General features: G+C 49.7%; 1 protein-coding gene across 1 annotated transcript; it reads right to left on the minus strand.

The window, feature by feature from the left end:
- Positions 1–666: 666 nt before the first annotated feature.
- Positions 667–13063, minus strand: CKAP4 (cytoskeleton associated protein 4). The gene is made up of 2 exons (XM_084880122.1): positions 12335–13063; positions 667–3152 (listed from the first exon to the last, which is right to left on the minus strand). The coding sequence occupies exons 1-2, from the start codon at positions 12776–12778 to the stop codon at positions 1824–1826; spliced, it is 1773 nt and encodes a 590-aa protein (XP_084736248.1). The 5' UTR covers positions 12779–13063; the 3' UTR covers positions 667–1823.
- Positions 13064–22005: the final 8942 nt, after the last annotated feature.

Below are 22005 nucleotides of genomic sequence, written 5' to 3' on the forward strand. Positions count from 1 at the left end.
TGCTTCAGGCTCTGAGCCGGGACAGCAGGCGCTCACAGGTCAATGTGGCCCTGCCCTGGTGTTGTTAGGTGAAGGATGTTGTCATGATTTAGAGGGGCTGGGTTCAAATCTTGACCCTGCCATTTCCTAGCTAATGATCTTGCATGTTGCTTTTCAGCCTGATGCCCTCTGTTAAGTGGAAAATGATAATGCCCACCTCCGGAAATATTAGCAGGAACAAACAGAGGCCTATGGAGCGCTTAGCACGATGCTAGCACACAGGTACTCACAAACCCCTGTGTCAGGTAGGAGGTAGAGGCAACCTGGCAAGTAAAGGCAACATGCCCAGGTTTGTACTGGGGGTCAAAGGTTGCCAGATGGTCTGAGACCCTGGTTCTCATACCGGCTGCACATGAGAATCGGCGGGGTGCCTTTAAAATCCCACCGCCAGCCCTCTTTACACCCCCTCCCTGGCCCGGGATTTTTAAAGCATCTGGAAAATTCAAATAACTAACAAGAGCCGCGCCAATGGAAAGTTCCAGGCCTAAAACAGAGGCCATCCCGATTTCAGAATTGAAAAAAAGAGTCTGAAAACTGAACACTTTACCTTTCTAATCCTCTAATGCTGCACATTAGTAAAAGACATCGTAATTACTAAATTCTCCGAAAGCAACCACTCTGGAAAAGTAACAAAGCTCAAGTGTTTATTAAGAATTAAAAATACTGTAAATAAGCCATACAGTCCATTTCACAGTACACTAAACAAACCTTTTTTTATCGTTTTCTTTTTTCCTCTTTTTTTTTTGAAAGGCAAGACCATTAAAGAACAGCACAGCCCGAAGGGGAGGGAAACAGCAAACAACTACAGAAGCGCTCCTCACTTGACCCTCCCCGGACCCTGGGGTGAAATAAAAAGACGAGGCCTCCACTCTCGGGGGGCGGGGGACACACAGCCCAGGCCTTTGTGGGCAGCTGCCCTCACACGTTTCCTGAAAGAATCCAAGGACTCCCCTTGCAGGGATTATAAACCTATGCATTTTGGGGGGTCCCTACCTAGAGGCAGCACAGGTCGGCCACAGGGGACTCTGTGGTGCATTGTGCCTTCACATTCATTCAGAACCGTCTGGATTCTTTGCATAGTTACCTTTGAGACGGGGGGAGAGGACCCGGGAGAGGACAGGAAGAGGACCCGGGAGAGGACAGGGAGAGGAAAAGGACGCCCTCACCACGGGAGGCCACAGTCCCTACCTGCTGCTTCTCGTCTGAAAAACGAGGGGCTCTCCCCCACCCGGTTCAGAGCTGGCATTTCTGAGTTTTAACCGGTTTCAAGTGGAAGACAAAAAGTGAGTGACATCTCCCGAACACTTCCTTCTTCCGGAAGTATAAAAAAAAAAAAAAAAAAAAAAAGTAAAATGAATTTTCCTTAAAGACAATCAAGAGAGAAAAAATGCCCCTTCCCCCACTTTTTTCTGCTTCCGATCTGCCAGCCAGGCCGGCTTTTGTGAGGTTGGCGTCCATCTGCTGGTTCATCCTCAGGGAAACCATACCTGCTCCCTGACACCAGAGACATCCCTGCTGCCCTCAGGAAGCCAAGCAGAAGCTGAACGCCTGAGAAACCAGTGGTGTGTGGCGAGGACCGTAAATAAATTAACCGCGCACGGAAATACAAAATGCTGTGGTGCTCCAAGTGGGGGTCCCCCGCCCTTTCAGAGGGGACTAGAACGAGAGGGGGAGGGGCGCACGGGAGAAAAATAACACTTTTTTTCTTTCTTTTTTTTTTTTTTCTTTTTTTTTTTGGTCGTAAGAAATTGGACTTTCAACCGCACCCTGCAAACACAATCCGTTTAGACCTTTTCGTGAATCTTTTCGACTTGCACAAACAACCGGTCCAGGTCGTGCCTCAGGTCGTCGAGCAGACCCTTGGCCGATTCCAGGTTGTTCTCGTTGGTCTCGATCTTCACCGAGTAGGCCACCAAGCTGTCCACGGCAGTCCTGAGCATCTTCAAGTCCTGCTCCACTTGGCTGACGGAGGATTTGAGGTGGTCCAGGGAGGACAGTCTGTCCAGCAGGTCCTCCGGCGGCAGGCGGCCCGCGGGGGCCTGGTCCTGGCCCAGCAGCGTGTGCACCTGCTCCTGGACCTTGTGGAGCGCGTCCACGGTGCTGGGGAGCTCGCCCAGGCTCCTCTTCAGCTCCTCCACGTCGCTGTAGAGCGAGAGCTGGGCCTCCCCGAGGCTCCGCACGGTGCTGGCCAGGCCGCCCCTGTCCGCCTCCTCCGCGGAGTCCCTGCCGTCCAGGCGCTGCTGCAGGGCGGCCAGGCGCTGCTCGCACGCCTCGCTCCTGGCCAGCAGGGACTCCAGGCTCTCGCTCTGCCTCGCCGAGGCCGTCTGCACGGCCTGGACTCCGTCCTCCACCGTCTGCAGCCGGGCGTCCAAGCCCTGGCTCTTCCTCTGGAGCGCGTCGAGGGCGTCCGAGTGTTTGAAATGCCCATCTTCCTCCGGCTCCAGGGACCGGGCCTTCAGCTGGCCCAGCTCCTCCGCGAGCCTCCGGACCTCCTCGGGGAGGCGGGAGGTGGCCTCCTCTGCCTGGAGGACCTTCTCCGTGAGGGCCTGCAGCGTCAGGTGCTCCGAGTCGGCCGCCTCCTTGAACTTCTGCTGCTCCTGCTTGAGGCTCACCAACTCTTTGACCTCGGTGTAGACGTCCGACTCCATGGTCTGCAGGGTGCTTCTCAGGGCCTCCAGGTCCTTCTCTTTGGACTTCAGGGAGGCCTGGATGTCCTTCACGACCTCCTTCAGGGCCTTCAGCTCCCGCTCGCCCCCCTCCGAGTGCTCCAGAGAGGCCACCTTCGCCTTCACGTCGTTGATCTCCTTCTGGCTCCTCTTCTGGACCTCGGTGAAGATGGCGATGTTGTCGTTGATGGACTTGGTGAGCTCCGTCAGCCTCTCCTCCACCGTGTTCTCGAGGGACGTGAAGTCCCGCTCCCGGGCATCCTTCACCACGTGGATGCCGTCCGAGAGGTCCCTGAGGATCTCGTTCTGGAGCTTCTGCAGGACCTCGCTGATCCGGTTGATCTCGCTCTCCCCTTGCTTCATGACTTTCTCCGCGAGCTCTTGCTTATGCTGGAAGGTTCTCAGGAAGGACTCGAAAGTCCCCAGGGTGGCTTGCAGGGACTGCACCTGTAACCAAAGTCCAGATGTTAACTGCTGAGGACAGCTGATGCGTGCTATGCTACACAACTCATTTCTCTTTGTCTGCCCGGCCTCCGAGTCTCTCCTCTTTTAGAATGGCACCCCAATTTTCCTTTGGAGAACCATCCTTTCACATACAATCTGTGGGGTTTGGGGGACCAACCTAAGGCCCCCCCCCCCCAAGTGCTCCAGGGATGGTCTCTAACACAGGCTTAGCCAATCAGCACTCTCCATCCACCTTCCCCCCCAAATTGGAGCCACAGGGATTAGCCAAGCAATGGGCATATGGCCTAAAGCAGGCCGACAAGTCAATTCCAGAACTTCCTTTAAACCCACTCAGAAGGAAAGCCACTTTCTCCTGGAGATGGCCAGCTACAGAAGGAGGGAGCCTGGAGCGGAGCTACGCAGACCAGCACGGGAAGAATGTGGGTCTAAGGACCAAGCAGGCACAGAGGGAAGCAGAAGTGAGAAACACGATAGCAAGATCAAGGTCTGAAGATACAATCTGGAATCCCGGATGCAGCTCTACCTGAAGGAATCTCTCCCCCACCCACTGCTCTTTGAGCCAAGCTCCTAGCTTTTGCAAGAGAAAGAGTCTCACAACTTTTCATGGAAAAACAGCCGAGGCACGTGGGAGACACTGGGCTGGGAGGCAAGAGACAAGGGCCCGGGTCTGTCACCGCTTTTAGCTGAGTGGCCCTGCGCAAGTCATGGTCCTTACCTGCAAAACGTGAGCGGTGGGCCAGGTGACCCTTTAGCATTCTCTGGCTCTGCGAACACGTTATGATCCCGTTTGCCATTACACGTCCATTTTAAATAAATTCTACCCTAAACAAGGTCTGACCTCGGAACTACCCCAGGGAGCTGGCTTAATGTACTGAGAGGCTGACAAGAGAATGATTAATGGCCCGGGCTTTATCACACAGAATGCTTCCTTACACACATACAACAGGAAAAAGAGCCTGAATCTACTAAGTCTCTAATTTTTTGTGAATTGGTTAGTCACCAATTCACAAAAAGACACACTAGTGAGAAATATATGCCAGGAGGAAGCAATCAGCCAAATCCACAAAGTGGAAAATTCCACAGGACAAATAACCAGGATCTTCAACAAGGCAGTGGCATTTTAAATGGCATCTTAAAAGGGAGAAAGACAGCAGACGATTGTAGGTTAAAAGAAATGTAAAGACTTATCAATCAAATGTAACGTGCAGACGTAAATGGATCCTGATTCAAGCAAACCACCTGCAAAAGAGACATTTCTTAGAGAATCGGGGAAATCTTATTACGAACTGGGTATCAGAAGATAATAAAGAATACTTGTTAACTTTGTTAGGTATAACAGACTGTGTTTTGTCCAAAGAAACGAGGAAAAAAAGAGAAGCTCTTATCTGTTAGAAATAAATCCTAAAAATACTTCGGGTGTGTCAGTCAGGGATTAACTTTATTTATTTATTTACTTATTTGGGGGCGATTAACTTCATAATTACCGTTTCCCCGAAAATAAGACAGTGTCTTATATTAATTTTTGCTCCCAAATATGCGCTAGGTCTTATTTTCAGGGGATGTCTTATTTTTCCACGAAGAAGAATACGGTACACATTTATTGTTAAATGAAAATAAAGGAAATTTATTACCTGTATACGGTACGGTAGTACGGTAGTTGTCAACACAAACCAGACAAACTGTGAATCCTACAGTATCAAGAATTTACTCATTTATTCAAGGACAATCATGTCATCATCTTCTGGAACATCATCATAACAATCCAATTCCTGAATTTCCTGGTGAATTTCTTGTGACTCCATTTCTTTCAGAATCAGTGGACCAAATCTCTCATGTTTAGCCTAGGGGGGCCTTATTTTCGGGGGGATGCCTTATATTTCATTTCGGAGGAGGAAACCTGCAAGTATGTCTTATTTTCGGAGGATGTCTTATTTTCGGGGAAACACGGTATCGAAAATAAGACATCCTCCGAAAATAAGACCTAGCGCATGGAAAGATAAGACATCCCCTGAAAATAAGACCTAGTGCAACTTTGGGAGAAAAAAATATAAGATGCTGTCTTATTTTCGGGGAAACACGGTAGTTCCTAGTTCACTATCCACGGGTCTGTCAGGGTAACACGGGCCCTTCAGAGGGCCTAGAACCAACTGGCACTATTTTCTGAAGCTCTGCACCCACTTGTGCCGCTGAATCTCCTTGGTAAGGGCAGGCCGGCTCCTCTGCCCATGCTGTAACCATTCAGAAGACCTGGACCGTTTTCCGAAACTGGGAACCAACAGAAACCAGGTGGGCACCCAACAGGGCAGTAGAGTAGAGTGCTTCAGCGTGGAGAAGGGGTGGCGATGGAATGAAACAATAGGGAAAAAAAATGATAATTACTGAAATTGTGATTCATTATATCAATCTCTTCTTTTGTTTACTTCAACATTCCCGTGATTAGAGGTTAAAAAATAAAACAGTGTGGGCTCCAGAACCAGACTGTCCATGTTCATAGCCCAGCTTGGACACTTCCTGTGTGCTCGTGGGCAAGTAACTTAACCTGGGGTCAGGGCACCCCAGGACCTTCCGCTCCCCCACTCAGGACCTGGGCGTGACCTTGGTTTCCTCAGCTGCAGGATGGAGACAAAAATAGTACCCGGTTCGGGATTGTCTTGTGAATTAACCTATGTAAAGTGCTTCGATTGTGCCTAACACATAGCGAATGACCAACAATTGGTAAGTGGCATCTTCGCTGTTGTTTAATCTTTCTTTTGAAGCAGCTCAGAAGCCTGGAGATTCCTAGACCACCCTGAGCCCAATGCCAAAGGGAGAACGCGACAGGAATGGGAACTGGACACCTGGGCTCTCGTTCCAGTCCCACCAGTAACAGGCTCCGTGGGCGCAAATAAGTCACACTCGCCTCCCCAAGTCCCAAGCTCCTTGTCTATTAAAACAAACAGGTTTCTCATGTCCCTTCTGGCTTCTACCGGTCTGTGATTTTAAGATAAATTAGACTAAGGTTCTCAGGGACTCTAGGATATTAAACAATTCTCCTGCCCAACCAAATATAACCTGAATCATTAAGGACAGTGGAGAGAACTCACCTCTAAAACTAGGTTATGTAATCACAGTACTTGCCTGTTCTAAGCATAGCACTCAGAATAGAGATGTGAGAGAAGTACCTGCGACACATGCACGTGTTCGCCAATGTTTTCTGAATGAATCAAAGGATAAATGAATTAACAGAGCAAAATCTAATGAGGACCAAGCTGGTCCATTTCCCTGAATGTCACTCTGGGCTGGCTCTTTACAAATGGCTAGGAAGGGGACTATATCAGAAATTATGAATGAAATCAAACAAACCAACCCTCAACATTATAGAAAGAACATAGAAAGTATGCCCTCCCCGCCCCCCCTCCCCCCCCCCCGCCCAATCGGGGTACTGATGCTATTGGCTGTTCTTTTTACATGCAAAAATCCTTATTATAATTAACTAGTGGCCCAGTGCACAAATCCGTGCACATTGAAAGGAAATTAGAATATTTTAATATTGCTATTTGCCCTTTCTCTATAATAGAAGTGTCAACCAAATTCACAATCGACAATGACAGATGGAAACAACATGTGTGTGATTGGCGCCAGCAAGAGTTTTATATGTATTGCTCATGCAACTTAGCCTTTTATAGGTGTAGAATAAACTTGCTTAATTAGACCTGCTTTCTGATGGAGCTAAACTTTTTCCAGCCCAGCGAAGCATCCCCTCTCTTTCAAGTAACTGTCAGCAACACAGCAGTAAATATCAACACGAAGCAGATTATTATCGTAGGTCACCCAGGGAGAACAAAGGGTAAAATACTCACCTGCAGGAGTGTTTGATTATATTCTGCACAGTGAGAAAACCTGAAGTCATTTTCAAGGTCCACCATTTCTTCTTTCAATCAGGTTAAGTTTCTTAACGTTCTAAATTTCCGTTTTCCGGTTAATGAAAAGAAAACAGGATTCCACTGAGTCTCCTATCTACCTACTCCAGGACTTCTGTGAGGATCAAATGAGATGAGGCATGGGGAAAGGCTTCACAGATATTTGGTTAAAGTGTGAAATGTTTCCACCTGGCTATAAAGCAAGTCGTGTTCCTGGGCTGAAGAAACTGCAGAGGCTAGTCATCACTAGGGAGAGGAAGCCAGACATTACTACATGACATCATTACCCAGATGGATATTAGCCTTTAGATATAGATACCCTGTTTCCCCGAAAATAAGACAGCGTCTTACATTAATTTTTCCTCCCAAAGTTGCACTAGGTCTTATTTTCAGGAGATGTCATATCTTTCCATGCGCTAGGTCTTATTTTGGGAGGATGTATTATTTTCGGGGAAACACGGTAGGTAGATAGGTAGGTAGGTAGGTAGATAGATAGATAGATAGATATGCAATGGATGCATCTGTTCCTCAAGTGATGGGTACTGGACAAGATGTCAAAGATAAAATAACAGCTAAGACAGGATCCCTGACCTCAAGTAGCTCACAGCCTGGGGAAGGAGGATAGTGGTGACTGTCACTCATTACTATATACAAAGATATATCATCTCATTCCATCTTCATAATAATCTCATGAGTTGGTGGCTCCCATTGATCATTTTACAAGTGAGGAGCCAGAGAAGAGGTAGAGCTGAGGATCAACATCCCTGAAGGTGGGACTTCAGAGGCGGAGCTCCTCTACGCAGTATGCTTGGGCAGAGGTGTGTTCAAGTGCACCGAGTGCCTGGAGGCGCGGCCTAACCCTGAAGCCGACTCCTGGTCAAAATGGGAAAACAAAGAAGTATGACCAGAGAACTCACTCTTCTACAAATAACAAGTGGTCTCATTAAACCACCCCCACCCACTAGGCCTAAGCTGACTCCTTCGACCACTTTAGGCCACCCTGGATCTGCCAGGGCACCCCAGGACCTTCAGCTCCACCGCTCAGGGTCTGTGTGCGACCCTGAACCAGTAACAACCGCTCTAGGCTCAGCTGGCCCCTCTGTGAACTAATAAATGACACATGCCTCAGAGGGTTGCTGGGAAGCACTTAAAAGAATGCCCGGTGTTAATATGTGAATACTAATTATAAAAACACACTATAGTAGGTATAATACTATGAATAATAATAGTGAACACTAATTATGAATAATAACACTGTCACTGTATGTCCTTGCTGAGATCCAAACCTCAGCCCTAACCAAGCCTGATATCGAGTTATAAGGTTTCAAACTTAGGTTATCAGAGGACCCACTACTCAATCCAAAATAACTTACTTACTGTCCACCCAGAGATCCACTCAGAAGGGACCACATACTGTGGCAAATCCTAATACTGTTCTGGGCGTGTTCTGAGTTACAAGTCAACGGAGTAAGCATAAATTGAGCACTACTGCGTACCAGGCAAGGCACAGGAAAGAGAACAAAATGGACAGATGAGTGGTTAAGAGTGTTCCGGGATACCCAGCCAGCATGGCTAAGTTGTTGAGTTTCGACATATGAACCAGGAGGTCATGGTTCTATTCCTGGTCAGGGCACATGCCTGGGTTGAGGGCTTGATCCCCATGGTGGGGTGTGCAGGAGGCAGCTGATCAATGATTATCTCTCATCATTGATGTTTCTATCTCTCCCTCTTCCTTCCTCTCTGAATTCAATAAAAACGTATTTTTTTATAAGTGTTCTAGCCCTAGCTGGTTTAACTCAAGGATAGAGCACCGGCCTGTGGACTAAAAGGTCTTGGGTTCAATTCCAATCAAAGGCACATGCCCGGGTTTTGAGCTCGATCCCCAGTAAGGGGTGTGCAGGAGGCAGCCAATCAATGATTCCCTCTCATCATTGATGTTTCTCTCTCTTTCCCATCCTCTCTGAAATTAATAAAAAAATACATATTTTTAAAAAAGTCCTGGGGGCCGAAACCAGTTTGGCTCAGTGGATAGAGCGTCGGCCTGTGGATGGGAAGGTCCCAGGTTCAATTCTGGTCAAGGGCATGTACCTTGGTTATGGCACATCTCCAGTGGGGAGTGTGCAGAAGGCAGCTGATCGATGTGTTCTCTCTCATCGATGTTTCTAACTATCTCTCTCCCTTCCTTTATTGAAAATAATCAATAAAAATTATATTAATAAATAAATGAATAAAGTGCCTGGGAGAAAACTGTGATTTGAATCCTAGCCCTGCCATTTACTAGCTGTGTAGCTATGCAAAGTCACTTGTGTCTCACTTTTCTGAGGGGGATCACAGCACAGCTGACCCTTGAGCAATGTAGGAGTTAGTGGTGCCAACACCCCTGCCGTCGAAAATCCACATACACCTTTTGACTCCCTAAACCTAACTACTAATAGCCTGTTGACCAGAAGCTTTATCATTAACAGAGTCAATTAACACATAATTTGCCTGCATTCTATATGTAATATACTGTATGTTTACAATTAGTTAAACGAGAAAATAAAATGTTATTAAGAAAAGCATACAGTACAGTAGGTATATATTAAGAAATCCACATATAAGTGGACCTGTGAAGTTCAAACCCGTGTGGTTCAGGGTCAACTGTACTTACCCCTTGGGGGTTGCTGTTAAAGAGATGAGTGCACAGTAAATACGATGCATTAAATAATAGCTTGACTGTGCTACTAAATTAGTAAAGAAAGGTCATTAAATAGTGATCCCTATTTCAATACTTTACAGATGGGTGAATTCTTAAAAAATCTAGATGGGCCCCTCCTCTAGCTGTGTAGATGGGAAATCCGAACCCCAGAAAGGAAAGGAATCCACACAACAGTGACGGGAAGGCGTGGGAACCAGAAAAGAGGGAATAAGAGGGGCAGGGAGGAAGTGAAGAGGAGAAAGCCCAATTCAGGGGTCTTCAAACTACGGCCCGCGGGCCACATGCGGCCCGCAGAGGAGTCTGATCCGGCCCGCCAGGTTTTTGGGGCAGTGAGCGCAGCCGAGGTGTTACAGTAGGAATTAGTAGTTATATAGTCCGGCCCTCCAGCTCTCTCAGGGACCGTGATCTGGCCCCCACTTTAAAAAGTTTGAGGACCCCTGACTTAGATCCATGGCCTCCCCCATTGGGCCTCAGTTTCAATCACCCCTCTCACAGCTTCCCAGTACTCTGTTATTGGCAGGGTAGCCACCTGCCGCCCCTCAAACATGCTCCAGATTGTCCCCTGCCTGTGTGTCCTTCATGCCTTTTCTCAACAGGTACTATGGTGTTCCCCGAAAATAAGACATCCTCCGAAAATAAGATCTACCTACAAGTTTCCTTCTGAGTGAAATATAAGGCATCCCCTGAAAATAAGCCCCCCCCAGGCTAAAGATGAGAGATTTGGTCCACTGATTCTGAAAGAAATGGAGTCACAAGAAATTCACCAGGAAATTCAGGATTGGATTGTTATGATGATGTTCCAGAAGATGATGACATGATTGTCCTTGAATAAATGAGTAAATCCTTGATACTGGAGGATTCACAGTTTGTCTGGTTTGTGTTGACAACTACCAGACTACCGTACCGTATACAGGTAATAAATTTTCCTTATTTTCATTTAACAATAAATGTGTACCGTATTCTTCTTCATGGAAAAATAAGACATCCCTGAAAATAAGACCTAGTGCATCTTTGGGAGCAAAAATTAATATAAGACACTGTCTTATTTTCGGGGAAACAGAGTAGATCTCCACTGATCCTACCCTGCCCACCAGGATCCAGGCCCCGGCAAACTCCACGCCCTCTCTCTTCTGGACAGTTCCCCATGTTCCCCTGATACAAACCCTACTTTACGTGCAGCTTCACAAACGATTCCTGTCTTTTCCGCTTCATACCCTCCACGGGGCCTACGTGAAGCCGTCTGACTATCAGACTTCAATAAATATTATGATTGATTGGTTAAGTGGGTGGATGATAAGGACGAGAATGGGAGCCTAGTGATTCCACTCCAACAGCATTTCTATTTTTTTAGGAATGACTGAACACACTCAGGATAGGCAAAGCAGCACTGCCTACTCGATTCAGAAAAAGTCACCTCCCCTGGCCTGCAGCACTGAGCAGACTGACTCATCCCAGTGGCTCTGCCTGTCTGAGGGGGGCCGTTCCCAATCCTGCAGACTCCACAAAAGTGGAGAGGAACTTGGCAGGCCAGGCGGCATGCTGGGAAAAGGAGGCAGCAGTTTTCAGCCTCAGAAGTGCTGGCGGGATTTTTTTTTTTTTTTTTTTTTCAATCAGGCAACCAACTTTCATTGAGCAATGACATTGGTGGAGGTCGGAGGAGGAATGAGATGTGAGGTTATAGCACTTGGGGTGGGAAAACACACAGAGAAGGATGGAAGCTAAGCAACTGTGTGCTAAAAATCTGGGTCCACCTGCACACCTGAAATAGGCCCCCTGCGGTCAGTGGGCACTGGACTGGACACTCTCATGCAGCCTGCCGCTCACTAACTGGGGTCTTTATCCATTCACTTCATCTCCCTGACCCTCCGTGTTCTGGTCTGAAAAATGCAGTCAAAACCGCCAGACCCACCTCCCGGATCCCAGGGTTGCTGCGAGGATTAGATTACCAGTGAGTAAGCCTCCTAAACACCACCTGAGCGGCATGATTCCCGGCAATGATGACCTGCGAACTTGGCCCTTTCCTCTCCTCTCCAGCTGGAGAGCGTGCCGCTGCCTCAAAGGCCCACCTGGGCACCTGGGTCCAATCCAGGACAACGGGGCCCACAGATACGCTCTTATTTCCCTTGAACTTCGCAAATGCATAAGACTCCCAGGTCTTCCTTCCCCAGGCTCCGGATCTAGGAAACACTGGCTCAGATGCCCCCACTGGGAGCGCAGAGGTACCTGCGGCCTTGCCAGAGGCTTCCAGGGATGCGCAGCCTCCTCTCCAGACAAGTTCTGCCCACTCAGCGGTTCCTAATCCAACAAGAATGGGGTCCCCCCGAGCCTGCCTGCTTCCTCACAGGTCACCGCTCATAGCCAGGGACAGGCCTGGGCCCACCCTGGCGGCGGCGGTCCATCCCTCGAGGCCCATTCCTCCGCAGCCATTCACAAAGGGGGTCAGGGGGCCCGGGGGCCGCCCGGAGAGCCCCGGGGGCCGGAGGAGGGGCCGGGCCGGCTCGGGCCACGGATCCTGGGGCAGGGCGAGGGGTCCTGCTGCTGTGGGGGCGGGGATCGGGGGTACCCACCTTCTGCTCGACGCCCTGCAAGCCCTGCCCGAGCTCGTCCCGCTGGCGGCACAGGTCCCGGTGGCTGCTCCGCACCTCCTGCACCTCCTCCAGGACGTGGTGGACGCACCAGCCCGAGAAGGCGGCCGCGGCCACCAGGACGAGGTAGAAGAGCCAGTTGAGCGCCCGGCCGAGCCTGCGCGAGCAGGACGCGGAGGACGCGGCGGCGGCGGCGGCGGGGGACGAGGCGGACGAGGCGGACTTGCCGCCGCGGTGGCCCTTGCCGTGCGCCGGGCCGGGCGGCGGCGGCGGGTGCTGCTGCGGGTGCGGCGCGGGCGGCGGCGGCTGCTGCGGCGGCGGCTTCCTCGCCACGTCATCCGCGCCGCCCGACGGGTGGGCGCCCTTGTCGGCGGGGCTCGCGGCGCCGTGGCCGCCCTTGGAGCCCCTTTGTTTGGCCGAGGGCATGGCGAGCGCGGCGGGGCGGCGGGGCCGCGGCGGCGGGCGGGCGGGCGGGCGGGGAGCGGGACGCGCGGCCGGGAACCGTGCGCGGCTCCCCCGGGGCTGGCGAGCGGCACGCGGCGCGGCGGGCGTCGGAGCGGCCGGGAGAGCGGCGGGCGGGCAGCGGGCGGCGAGGAAGGAGGCCGGCGGGGAGGAGGGAGGAGAAGGAGGAGGAGGAGGAGGGAGGAGGGGGCCTGCCTCCGCCGCGCGCGCCGACCCCGCCTCCCGGGAAGGAAGGCCGGGCGCCGGGGAGGGGGCGGGGGAGCCTGCCTGCCACGCACGCGGGCGGCGCGGCCCCTCCCCGGCCGCCACGACCCCAAAGGGGAGGGCCCCCCGCGGGCCTGGGGGGGTGGGGCGGGGTCTCGGAGGGCGGGGGTGGGGGTGGGGTCGGGAATGGGGGTGACCGATCGAGGTCTACAGGGGCCGAAGGGTGGGGGCGGGCCGAACGGGACTCCGGGGCCGGGGCTGGCGGCTGCGATGGGGGGGAGGTGGAAGGGCGGCCGGGCGGGGTCTGCGGAGCCGGGATGGCCCCAAGGGAGGGGGCCAAGGACTGGGTGGGCCGGTGCTGAGACTGGCGACTGAGCTGGGGCCACGGGGGCCTCGGGGATAGGCGGCCGAGGTGGGGGTGGCCAGGCCGGGCGGGCCGGAGGGAGGAGAGTTGGGGATGCCACGGTGCAGAGGGCCCAGGGCGCGCCCCCCTCCCTCGCTCCCTCCCTTCCTCTTCGACCTGTGCGGAGGGAGGAGAGGAAGGAGGGCGCCCTGGGACCCTGTCCCTGGGAGTAGGAGTAAGGGGCGGGAACAGACTCCCTCCCCAATTCCTTCCCGCTGGGAGTTGGGGCATCCCCGCACCCCCACCCACCCCCATCCCGTCCCCACATGCCATCCTCCAAGCCCGCCGCGGGGCCAGGCCCTGTCTCTCTTCCTGGGTTGGAAGGCGGAGGCTGGAAGAGCTGTCCCTAAAAGCCAGTCCACCCGGAGGCGTGCATGGGACAGTTAGTGAAGATTCTCGGACTGTGTGAAATCTGTTCCTGGAAACACACGTATTGAGTGTCCCCTTAGCTTTTTTTTTCGGGGGGGTGGGGGTGTCCCGCAGTCTGTCCAGAGCCCTGCTAGCGCCAGGTTCTGGAAACCAGCAGCAGGGCACTGCCAGAGAGGGGTTAGGGTTGTGGCCCCTTCTTTGGCAGGAGCAAATATATCGAGACTGTATGTAGCAACTTACACGTGTTCTTAAAACTACAGAAGCCCTGTAAGGTCGGAATTATTCTACCTGTTTTACAGGAAGGAAACTTGAGGCTGGAAACTTGACTGGCTCAAGGTCACATTCAGCCACCTGCTTCTTCCAGAGTCTGTGCTGCTTCATCACTTCAGAATGGGAAGGAAATACAGCAACTTCCCACTCCAGGGCTTAATTGCTGCTGCGGTGGGGACCGAGCCCCACTACCCTGCTCTCCTCCCCAACCTGGTGTCCGGTGTGTGTCCGGCACTGGGTGTGCCCAGCAACCAGCAACGTGCTGTGGGAAACACAGTTTCTTCTGCCTGTTCTCTCGATTCTATTTTTTTTTTAAAACACTTCCTGTTCTTTTTTTTTTTAAATATATATTTTATTAATTTTGTACAGAGAGGAAGAGAGAGGGATAGAGAGTTAGAAACATCGATGAGAGAGAGTCATCGATCAGCTGCCTCTTGCACACCCCCTACTGGGGATATGCCCGCAACCAAGGTACATGCCCTTGACCGGAATCGAACCCGGGACCTTTCAGTCCTCAAGCCGATGCTCTATCCATTGAGCCAAACCGGTTTTGGCTAAACACTTCCTGTTCTTAAGGCCGAGCTCCAATGCCTTCCCTATACCAGCACCTGGTACCTCTCAGGGGGACTTCGGGACAACAAATAATTGAACACATATATGTTCGGCATAGCAAGCCTTTGGTTAGCTCCCACTGTGTGGCAGGCAGATGTCTGCAAACCATTAGCTCCCCTCCTTGAGGACAGGAAGCAACCACTGCTTGTATTTTTCTTTGTATCTCACCTGGGAAGGCGCTTTTAAAAATCTCTAGTGAATGAATGAACACATGAGTGCCTGCCCTCAAGGGGCCCGCATTGCCATTGGAGAAATGTGCAGGGACATTTTGAAGCTAAATTGAGAATATACATGTAAAGGGAACTTGGAAAGCAAACCCATGGGGAAGTCTTCTGGGCCAGAACGGTCTTGAGCAAAGCCTCGAAAAAACGGATTTGCATAGGAGGAGAGCAGGGAGGATATTTCTGTGACAAAAATGGGGTGAGCCCAGGACACCTGCCTGATCTGAAGGGTGTGTGGTGCAATAGAGGAAAGAAAGAGCTGAGCTGGGTGGAGTGGGTCCAGATTGCAGCCAGTCAGCCAGCCAGCCAGGCGGGAGAGTCGCTATTAGTGTGGGAGGCTGAAGCAAATTATAGTGGGTTCCACAAATATAATCATGTGCACCTAGTTCAACCGGCCACACAACTCTGACCTTGGGTGGGGATTGGGGACGGAAAATAGAACATTAACTCATCAGAGGGTGGTAGGAAAGCCTTGTTTAAAACTTTAGCTGAGCCGAAACTGGTTTGGCTCAGTGGATAGAGCATCGGGTCCTGGGTTCAATTCCGGTCAAGGGCATGTACCTTGGTTGCAAGCACATCCCCAGTAGGGGGTGTGCAAGAGGCAACTGATAGATGATCCTCTCTCATCGATGTTTCTAGGTCTCTATCCCTCTCTCTTTCTCTCTGTAAAAAAATCAATTAAAAATATATAAAAATAAAAAAATAAAAATAAAAACTTTACCTGAGCCGAAACCTGATTGGCTCTGCGGATAGAGCATCGGCCTGTGGACTGAAGGGTCCCGGATTCGATTCTGGTCAAGGGCATGTACCTTGGTTGCGAGCACATCACCAGAGGGGGGGTGTGCAAGAGGCAGCTAATCGATGTTTCTAGCTCTCTATCCCCCTCTCTTTCTCTCCGTATAAAATCAATAAAATATATATTTTATAAAAAGGCATGCAATTTTTAAAAAAACACTTGTATTAAAAAAAAAAAAAACTTCAGCTGAGTTCTGATTGTGTTTAGACTTTCTAGCATACACAAAAGCGATCATCCTCCTTCAAGCAGCCACCCACATGAAGGCAGAGACAGCAATCACTTGCAAAATAGCTTTGGGGGCCCAGCCAAGCTCGCCTGGAAGGCAGGAGCCCTCCTTTGTTAGCCCTAGGTCTGCCACCAAACTGTGACCTTGAAACTTGCACTTAACCTCCTCTCTGGATTTCATGGTCACCCTCTCTGCATCTCTAAATACCTTTCTTATTACTGATCTAGTTGTTTAAATGTATTTTTCTTGATTTCAGAGAGGAAGGGAGAGGGAGAAGGAGATAGAAACGCCAATGATGAGAGAGAATCATTGATCGGCTATCTCCTACGCGCCCCACACTGGGGAAAGAGTCTGCTATCAGGGAATGTGCCCTGACCTGGAATTGAACCATGACCTCCTGGTTCGTAGGTCAATGCTCAGCCACTGAGCCACACCAGCTGGGCTATTAATCTATTTCTTAGAGAAAATAGTCATCTGATTGTTATCAGAAATAATTAAATATTTAAATTTTTTAAGTTGATTTAGACTATAAGCCAGCTATAAAATTGAGGGTTTTGTGTGTGTGTGTGTGTGTGTGTGTGTGTTTTCCCCATTTTCTGACTCTACCGAGCCCTGAAAGAATAGAGGAGAGCAGGAGGGGACTATTACTATTTTCAGTATTTCTCCTTCCTCCTTTTCCTCTGGGGGGTAGTGAAGTGTAGTGGTTAAGACACAGGGTCTGGAATAGACTGACTTGCGTTCAAAGTCATTTTCATGACAGACAGGACAACATGACCTCTGAATCTCTGTCTTCATCTGTGAGACGAAGGGTAAGAAGAACTACTTCACCGGATTGTTGTGAGGATTAAATGAGAGACGGCATATAACACTGGGTATATAGCTAGGCCGAGTGAATAAAGGGGAGCTAACACAATTTGCAGAGTCATTGAGGGGAACGTATAGCTGCACAGACCTTGTACGTCCAGGTTTCAATGATTTTCTTTCATCGCTATTTCTTGGCGCTCCCAGCACCGTATGTGGCTTATAGACCACAGGCTCTGATGTATTTAACTGGACAAAGCAGGCACTGTTTTCCCCTGAAGCCTGGTTCCATGGTGGCATTTGGCTGCACCCAGAGGAGGAGTTGGTAAGTGGTCGTGAAAGAGCATCTTCTAGGGCAGGAAGGCACTGACTAGTCTCCATGGAGGAGGTTTCCCATCTTCTGAGTCAGCACAGCATGGAAGTTTGTGGAAGTTTACCTTCTTTCCCCTCTAGAGTTCTCTCTCCCTTTTCTGCTTTGTCCTCCCTCAAGTGTGTTGATGGCCCCCCAACGTGTACAACAGCTGGGGACAATGAAACACTGAAACACAAAAAGGCTGGGGAAATGGGCCTAGGCTTTGGCTCCATAAGAAGTCAGAGAAAAGGAGGCCTGGGGACAGGTTGGGGCGGGTGGGGGGGAGGGAGGGGTTGCCTGGATGAACTGCCACTGCCCGTTGCTGCCCTGGTTGCAAGCTTCGTGGGGTTCCTTAGAGTTTAGGACAGTGGTCGGCAAACTGCGGCTGGCGAGCCACCTGCAGCTCGCGAGCTGCGGTTTGCCACCCTGTTGACTAATGAGTTTGCCGACCACTGGACTAGACTAAATGTTACCGAGTAGTTGGAAGCTGTGAGGATTAGGCAATTGTGGCATATTGTGTACAAAGAGGCAAAGGGTAGTATATGACAGTGGTCGTCAAATAGAGGCTCACGAGCGGTAGTTTCTCCAACCACTGGTAGGAAGTGCATGCCCGGGGGGAAAGAAGGGTGTGGGAGTTCTGGGCATGCTCTTGGGAAGGGGTGTGCATGTGCTGGGACCTTCATTTTGAGGCATTTAAAGACAGGGCGTTTAGGGGGATCTCAGTAGAACATTCATCATCTTTATGCTGATGAACCAAAATGAGGTTTATTCTCTTCATCTGTCCTTGGGTGTGGTTAGCAAGTGGCACTAGTTGAATTTCTGCTGACTCCCTGAGTAGGATGATTTCAGCTATTTACTCTCTAGTGGGGAAGGAAAAGTACAAACCATTTTTTCTGAAGTGTCCTTGGTTTAGAGAAGATAGGATTTACTAGATGGCTGCAAGCTGCTTGGCACCCAGATTTTCTAGATGGCTGTAAAGTGCTGTCTAACTCTGTCTCAGTTTCCCTATTTCACTTGTCCTGGCTCACTAGGCTCTCTCATTCCCCCTTCAGAGACTTCCATCCCTGAAATCTTTTCAAGGTGATGAGGGAGGGCAGTCTGTCTTCAGTCACTGCTTCCTGCTGACAGAGGCTGTGGTCACTGCCTGTATAAAGTGTGGAAGTCTCTCCCTGCCTGATTTAAGGGGGACAAGGGAATGGGATCAGAGATTGGGACAGAGAGGCTGCTAGCTGATACTTCCAAAGTAGGGACAGGCTTGAATCCCTGAAACATCATCATCTTGATATGGGATTCTATCATTCCACAAGTGAGGTTGGCAGATTGCGCCACATTTCATTGACTCAATTATTTAGTCCTGAAAATAAGTCAGTTCAGTTAAGTGGTTGAGTGTCACTCCAGGAGGTGGCAATGCAGATGGACATTCAAAGTGAGACCTATGTTGCGTAAACAAGCAATCAGGTATTTAGTGAGGAGTATGCCTATGAAAACAGAAGAAGAAAAAATACAAAGGTTAATGATCACAGCAAATTATAAATCAAAGGCTTCAAGTTTCTTTTGCTGGAATAAAAATGTTGTAGATGGTGAGAACTACACCCGGCATTAGACAGGTGAGGTCAGACTAGACCTGGGTTCAACAGCCTCAGTGCTTGAGATTTGCTAGGAAAGAATTCAGAGCCCAGACTCAAACTATCAGAGAACTTTTATGTATAAAATCACAGAGGTGGAAGAAGTGATTTGTAAAAGAAATGGGCTTAGGAAATTAGTTATAGAGGCCAAGGAAGGGCCCTTGAACCTTGAGAGTGAGGAGGCTAAACGTAACATGCTGGAGGGAATGGGAAGGAGAGAGGAGGAGGAGGAGATGGAGGAGAAAAGGAAAAGGAAAGGCATGGGTGTGCTTCTGGGGGGGAGAGTGCACCGGGTCTTCCTTCCTAAGGATTTTAAGGATGGAGATTTTAGGGGAGGTCCCAGGGGAAGACCCTAATTGAATATCAGCTTTTCAGGTGTGTCCTTTCAGGGTCTGCGACTCCACTGATGGGTTGGTCAGCATCAGGGCAGGGGTCATCATCCAATGCAGCTGGTCCTGAGGTCAGCGTGGGGTCACTGGTCTGGACTTGCCCCTTTTCTGGGCCTGGAGGTGAAATACAACTGAGGCCTAGATGTTGTCTGTAAGGAGAAAGGTCAAGGGGTCCAAACCGAACGACCAGTGACGTGCTAGGGGAGGAATGGTCACCCTGGGGTGAGGTCCCATCTTACAAATGTCCTTTGCTAGACGCCCAGGGCTTTCCCCCCCGGTGACCTTCTGTACCTGGCCCACGGCCCTTGCTCTGCTTATGTCTGTCTAACTGCCTACCACAAGATCAAGCAATGACAGTCTGACAGATCCTCTTTATCTGCAGTTAAATACCTCTGATGATGTCATCAGATGCTCAGGTAAATTCTGTGTGGTTGACATTGCATCAGTAGTTCTCAAAATTCCAAGTCAAAGGACGGGAGAAAAAGAAAACATTAGCTTGGAGGGTTGAAGACAGCTAGGAGAATTCAGCAACCAATTTAGCAAAGCCTCTTCAGAACACTGTTGGATTACATGGATCATAAACTACAAGATAGAGCTTTACAAGCCTGCATGCAGCCTTGGTTTTCTGCACTTCAGAATGTCGAAAATGGAAAACCTCAATTACTGCTGATTGCCTCTTCTCTGTTCCAGATTGATAACATCCCGCCCTCCCCCCAAGAGGCCAAGGCCTGAGCCTGATTGCTTAGCAAACAGCATGTGTGTTAGATGTGGGGCCTCCCTTATAATTTGGCTCTGGAGAGCTAGGAGGCCTCCTCCAAGCCTCATAGTTCATACTCCCCGGAGCTCCCCAGCCCCAAATCCTATAGCTCCTTGCAGTTGAGGAATTATTTCCTGGAGCTCTTAGCACCATATGTGGCTTCTAGACCACTGGTTTCACCTTCCTGAGTCCCAGTTTTTAGGGAAGATAACCACAGTACCTATCCAATAGAGGCAAGGTGAATATTAAATTGGTTTTCTCCTCTACATCTGCTTCACTCATAGCCTTCTTCACCCCAGCACATGCCAATAACATCCATTTAGTTACTCAGGAATGATCCTTGAATCTTCTCTTTCTCTCACCCACCCCCCCACACTCCATACAATATATTAATATATCTTGTCTTTATTTTCAAAATATATCCAGCATTGCCAAAACCGGTTTGGCTCAGTGGATAGGGCGTTGGTCTGTGGACTGAGGGGTCCCGGGTTTCATTCCGGTCGGGGGCATGTACATTGGTTGCAGGCACATCCCCAGTGGGAGGTGTGCAAGGGGCAGCTGGTTGATGTTTCTCTCTCATTGATGTTTCTAGCTCTCTGTCCCTTCCCTTCCTCTCTGTAAAAAATCAATAAAATATATTAACATATATATTGTGTGTATATATATATACACAGCATCTCCCACTTCCCATGACCTGTACTACTCACTACCACTATCCAAGTTACCATCAACTCACACTTGATCCTGGGTCATTGAAATCACAAACTGGCCTCTCTGCCTGAGCACTTGCTGCCCTGTGGTCTGCTTTCAACACACCAGACAGAGCAATCCCTGGAAATATGTCAGATCACGTACACCTTTTCTAGAACCCTCCAATGACTTTCCAAGTCAGTGGGAGTAGAAGGCAAAAATTGTACAATGCCCTCCACAGCACCCGTGTTCTGACTCAGGCTTCCTGCCCTCTCTGAGCTCATTTCCCTCTTATTTGTGCACTTGATCACTGTTATCAGTTACAAAGTCCTCCTTATGGATCCTCAATACCATAGGTATGTTCCTACCTTGGGCCTTTTGTAATTTTGTTCCCGGTGCCTGATGAACTTAGGCCCCACCCCACCCCCACCCCGGCCTTCCACATTGCAGGGTCCTTCACTTCAAATGTCACCTCTAAGCATGCTCGTTCTTGACTATCATATATAGAATAATAACTGCCCCACCTGAGACTCTTTCTTTTCCTGCTTTAGTTCTCTCTATAGTATTCATTTTCCTCTGACACACTACATACTTGCTTGTTTAGCTATTATTGCCTCTTTTCATGAGGCTGTAAGTTCCATAAGTGGGAACTTTATTTAACTCACTCTTGCGTCCCCTAGTACCTAGAACAATGTCTGGCACAAAATAACTAGTCAATAAATGTTCTGAATTTCATGTTACTCAAGTCCCTCTCTGTCATAGAGCCTTCTCTTTCATAAGACAGCCACAAAGAAGGAGAGAGCAGGGGAGTGAAGAATGTGAGGGAGTGAGGTCAGTGAGAAATGACCTAGAACGTCAATATAGTGACGATGGAAATGATGGGACGGCGGTGACACAGAAAGAATGATTGCTAACACTGTTGGGCTGCAGGGGAGCTGCAATATCTCAGTAAGTTGACATTTACTGATTGGTTATTGTGTGCCAGGCACTATGCCTGGAGTTTCACATGTATTATTACCTCCTTTCCTCCTCAGGGAGCCTTTGATGTAGGCACCACAGTAGTACTGATCTAGTTCACTGATGAGAGTGGACAATTTCCTCAAGGTAAGATCCTGGAGTTCACCCTCTCAACCAGACATGAATGTGGAGACAGATAAGAAGAGCAAAGCCTAGCATGATGAAGTGGCTTCTCCAAGGCCAGTCAGCCTTCTGATAAGATCCAGACTCTTGGTAAGAATCATGAATCTCAAACTGGAAAGGGTTAGGCAGGGTTATATCTCAACCTGAGACTGGTGATTCACTAATTCACTTCCACAACTATTCCCTCTCACTATGCTGCTGATGGATATCTACACTAATAAAAGAGTAAGATGCAAATTGACCTTACCTTTGTGACACTCTCCAGCCAATCAGGAGTAAGCATGCAAATTATCCAACAAAGATGGTGGGTTTAATTTGCATGTTTAGGCACCAAGT

This window comes from Pipistrellus hanaki (genome assembly GCF_964339955.1).
Source record: "Pipistrellus hanaki genome assembly, chromosome: 3".
In the NCBI taxonomy this organism is placed as follows: Eukaryota; Metazoa; Chordata; class Mammalia; order Chiroptera; family Vespertilionidae; genus Pipistrellus; species Pipistrellus hanaki.

Coding starts and splice junctions, on each gene's coding strand:
- CKAP4 (XM_084880122.1), bottom strand. CDS start 12,778: ATGCCCTCGGCCAAACAAAGGGGCTCCAAGGGCGGCCACGGCGCCGCG. Junction 3,153..12,334: donor TGCAGGGCGTCGAGCAGAAG/GTGGGTACCCCC, acceptor CTTTGGTTACAG/GTGCAGTCCCTGCAAGCCAC.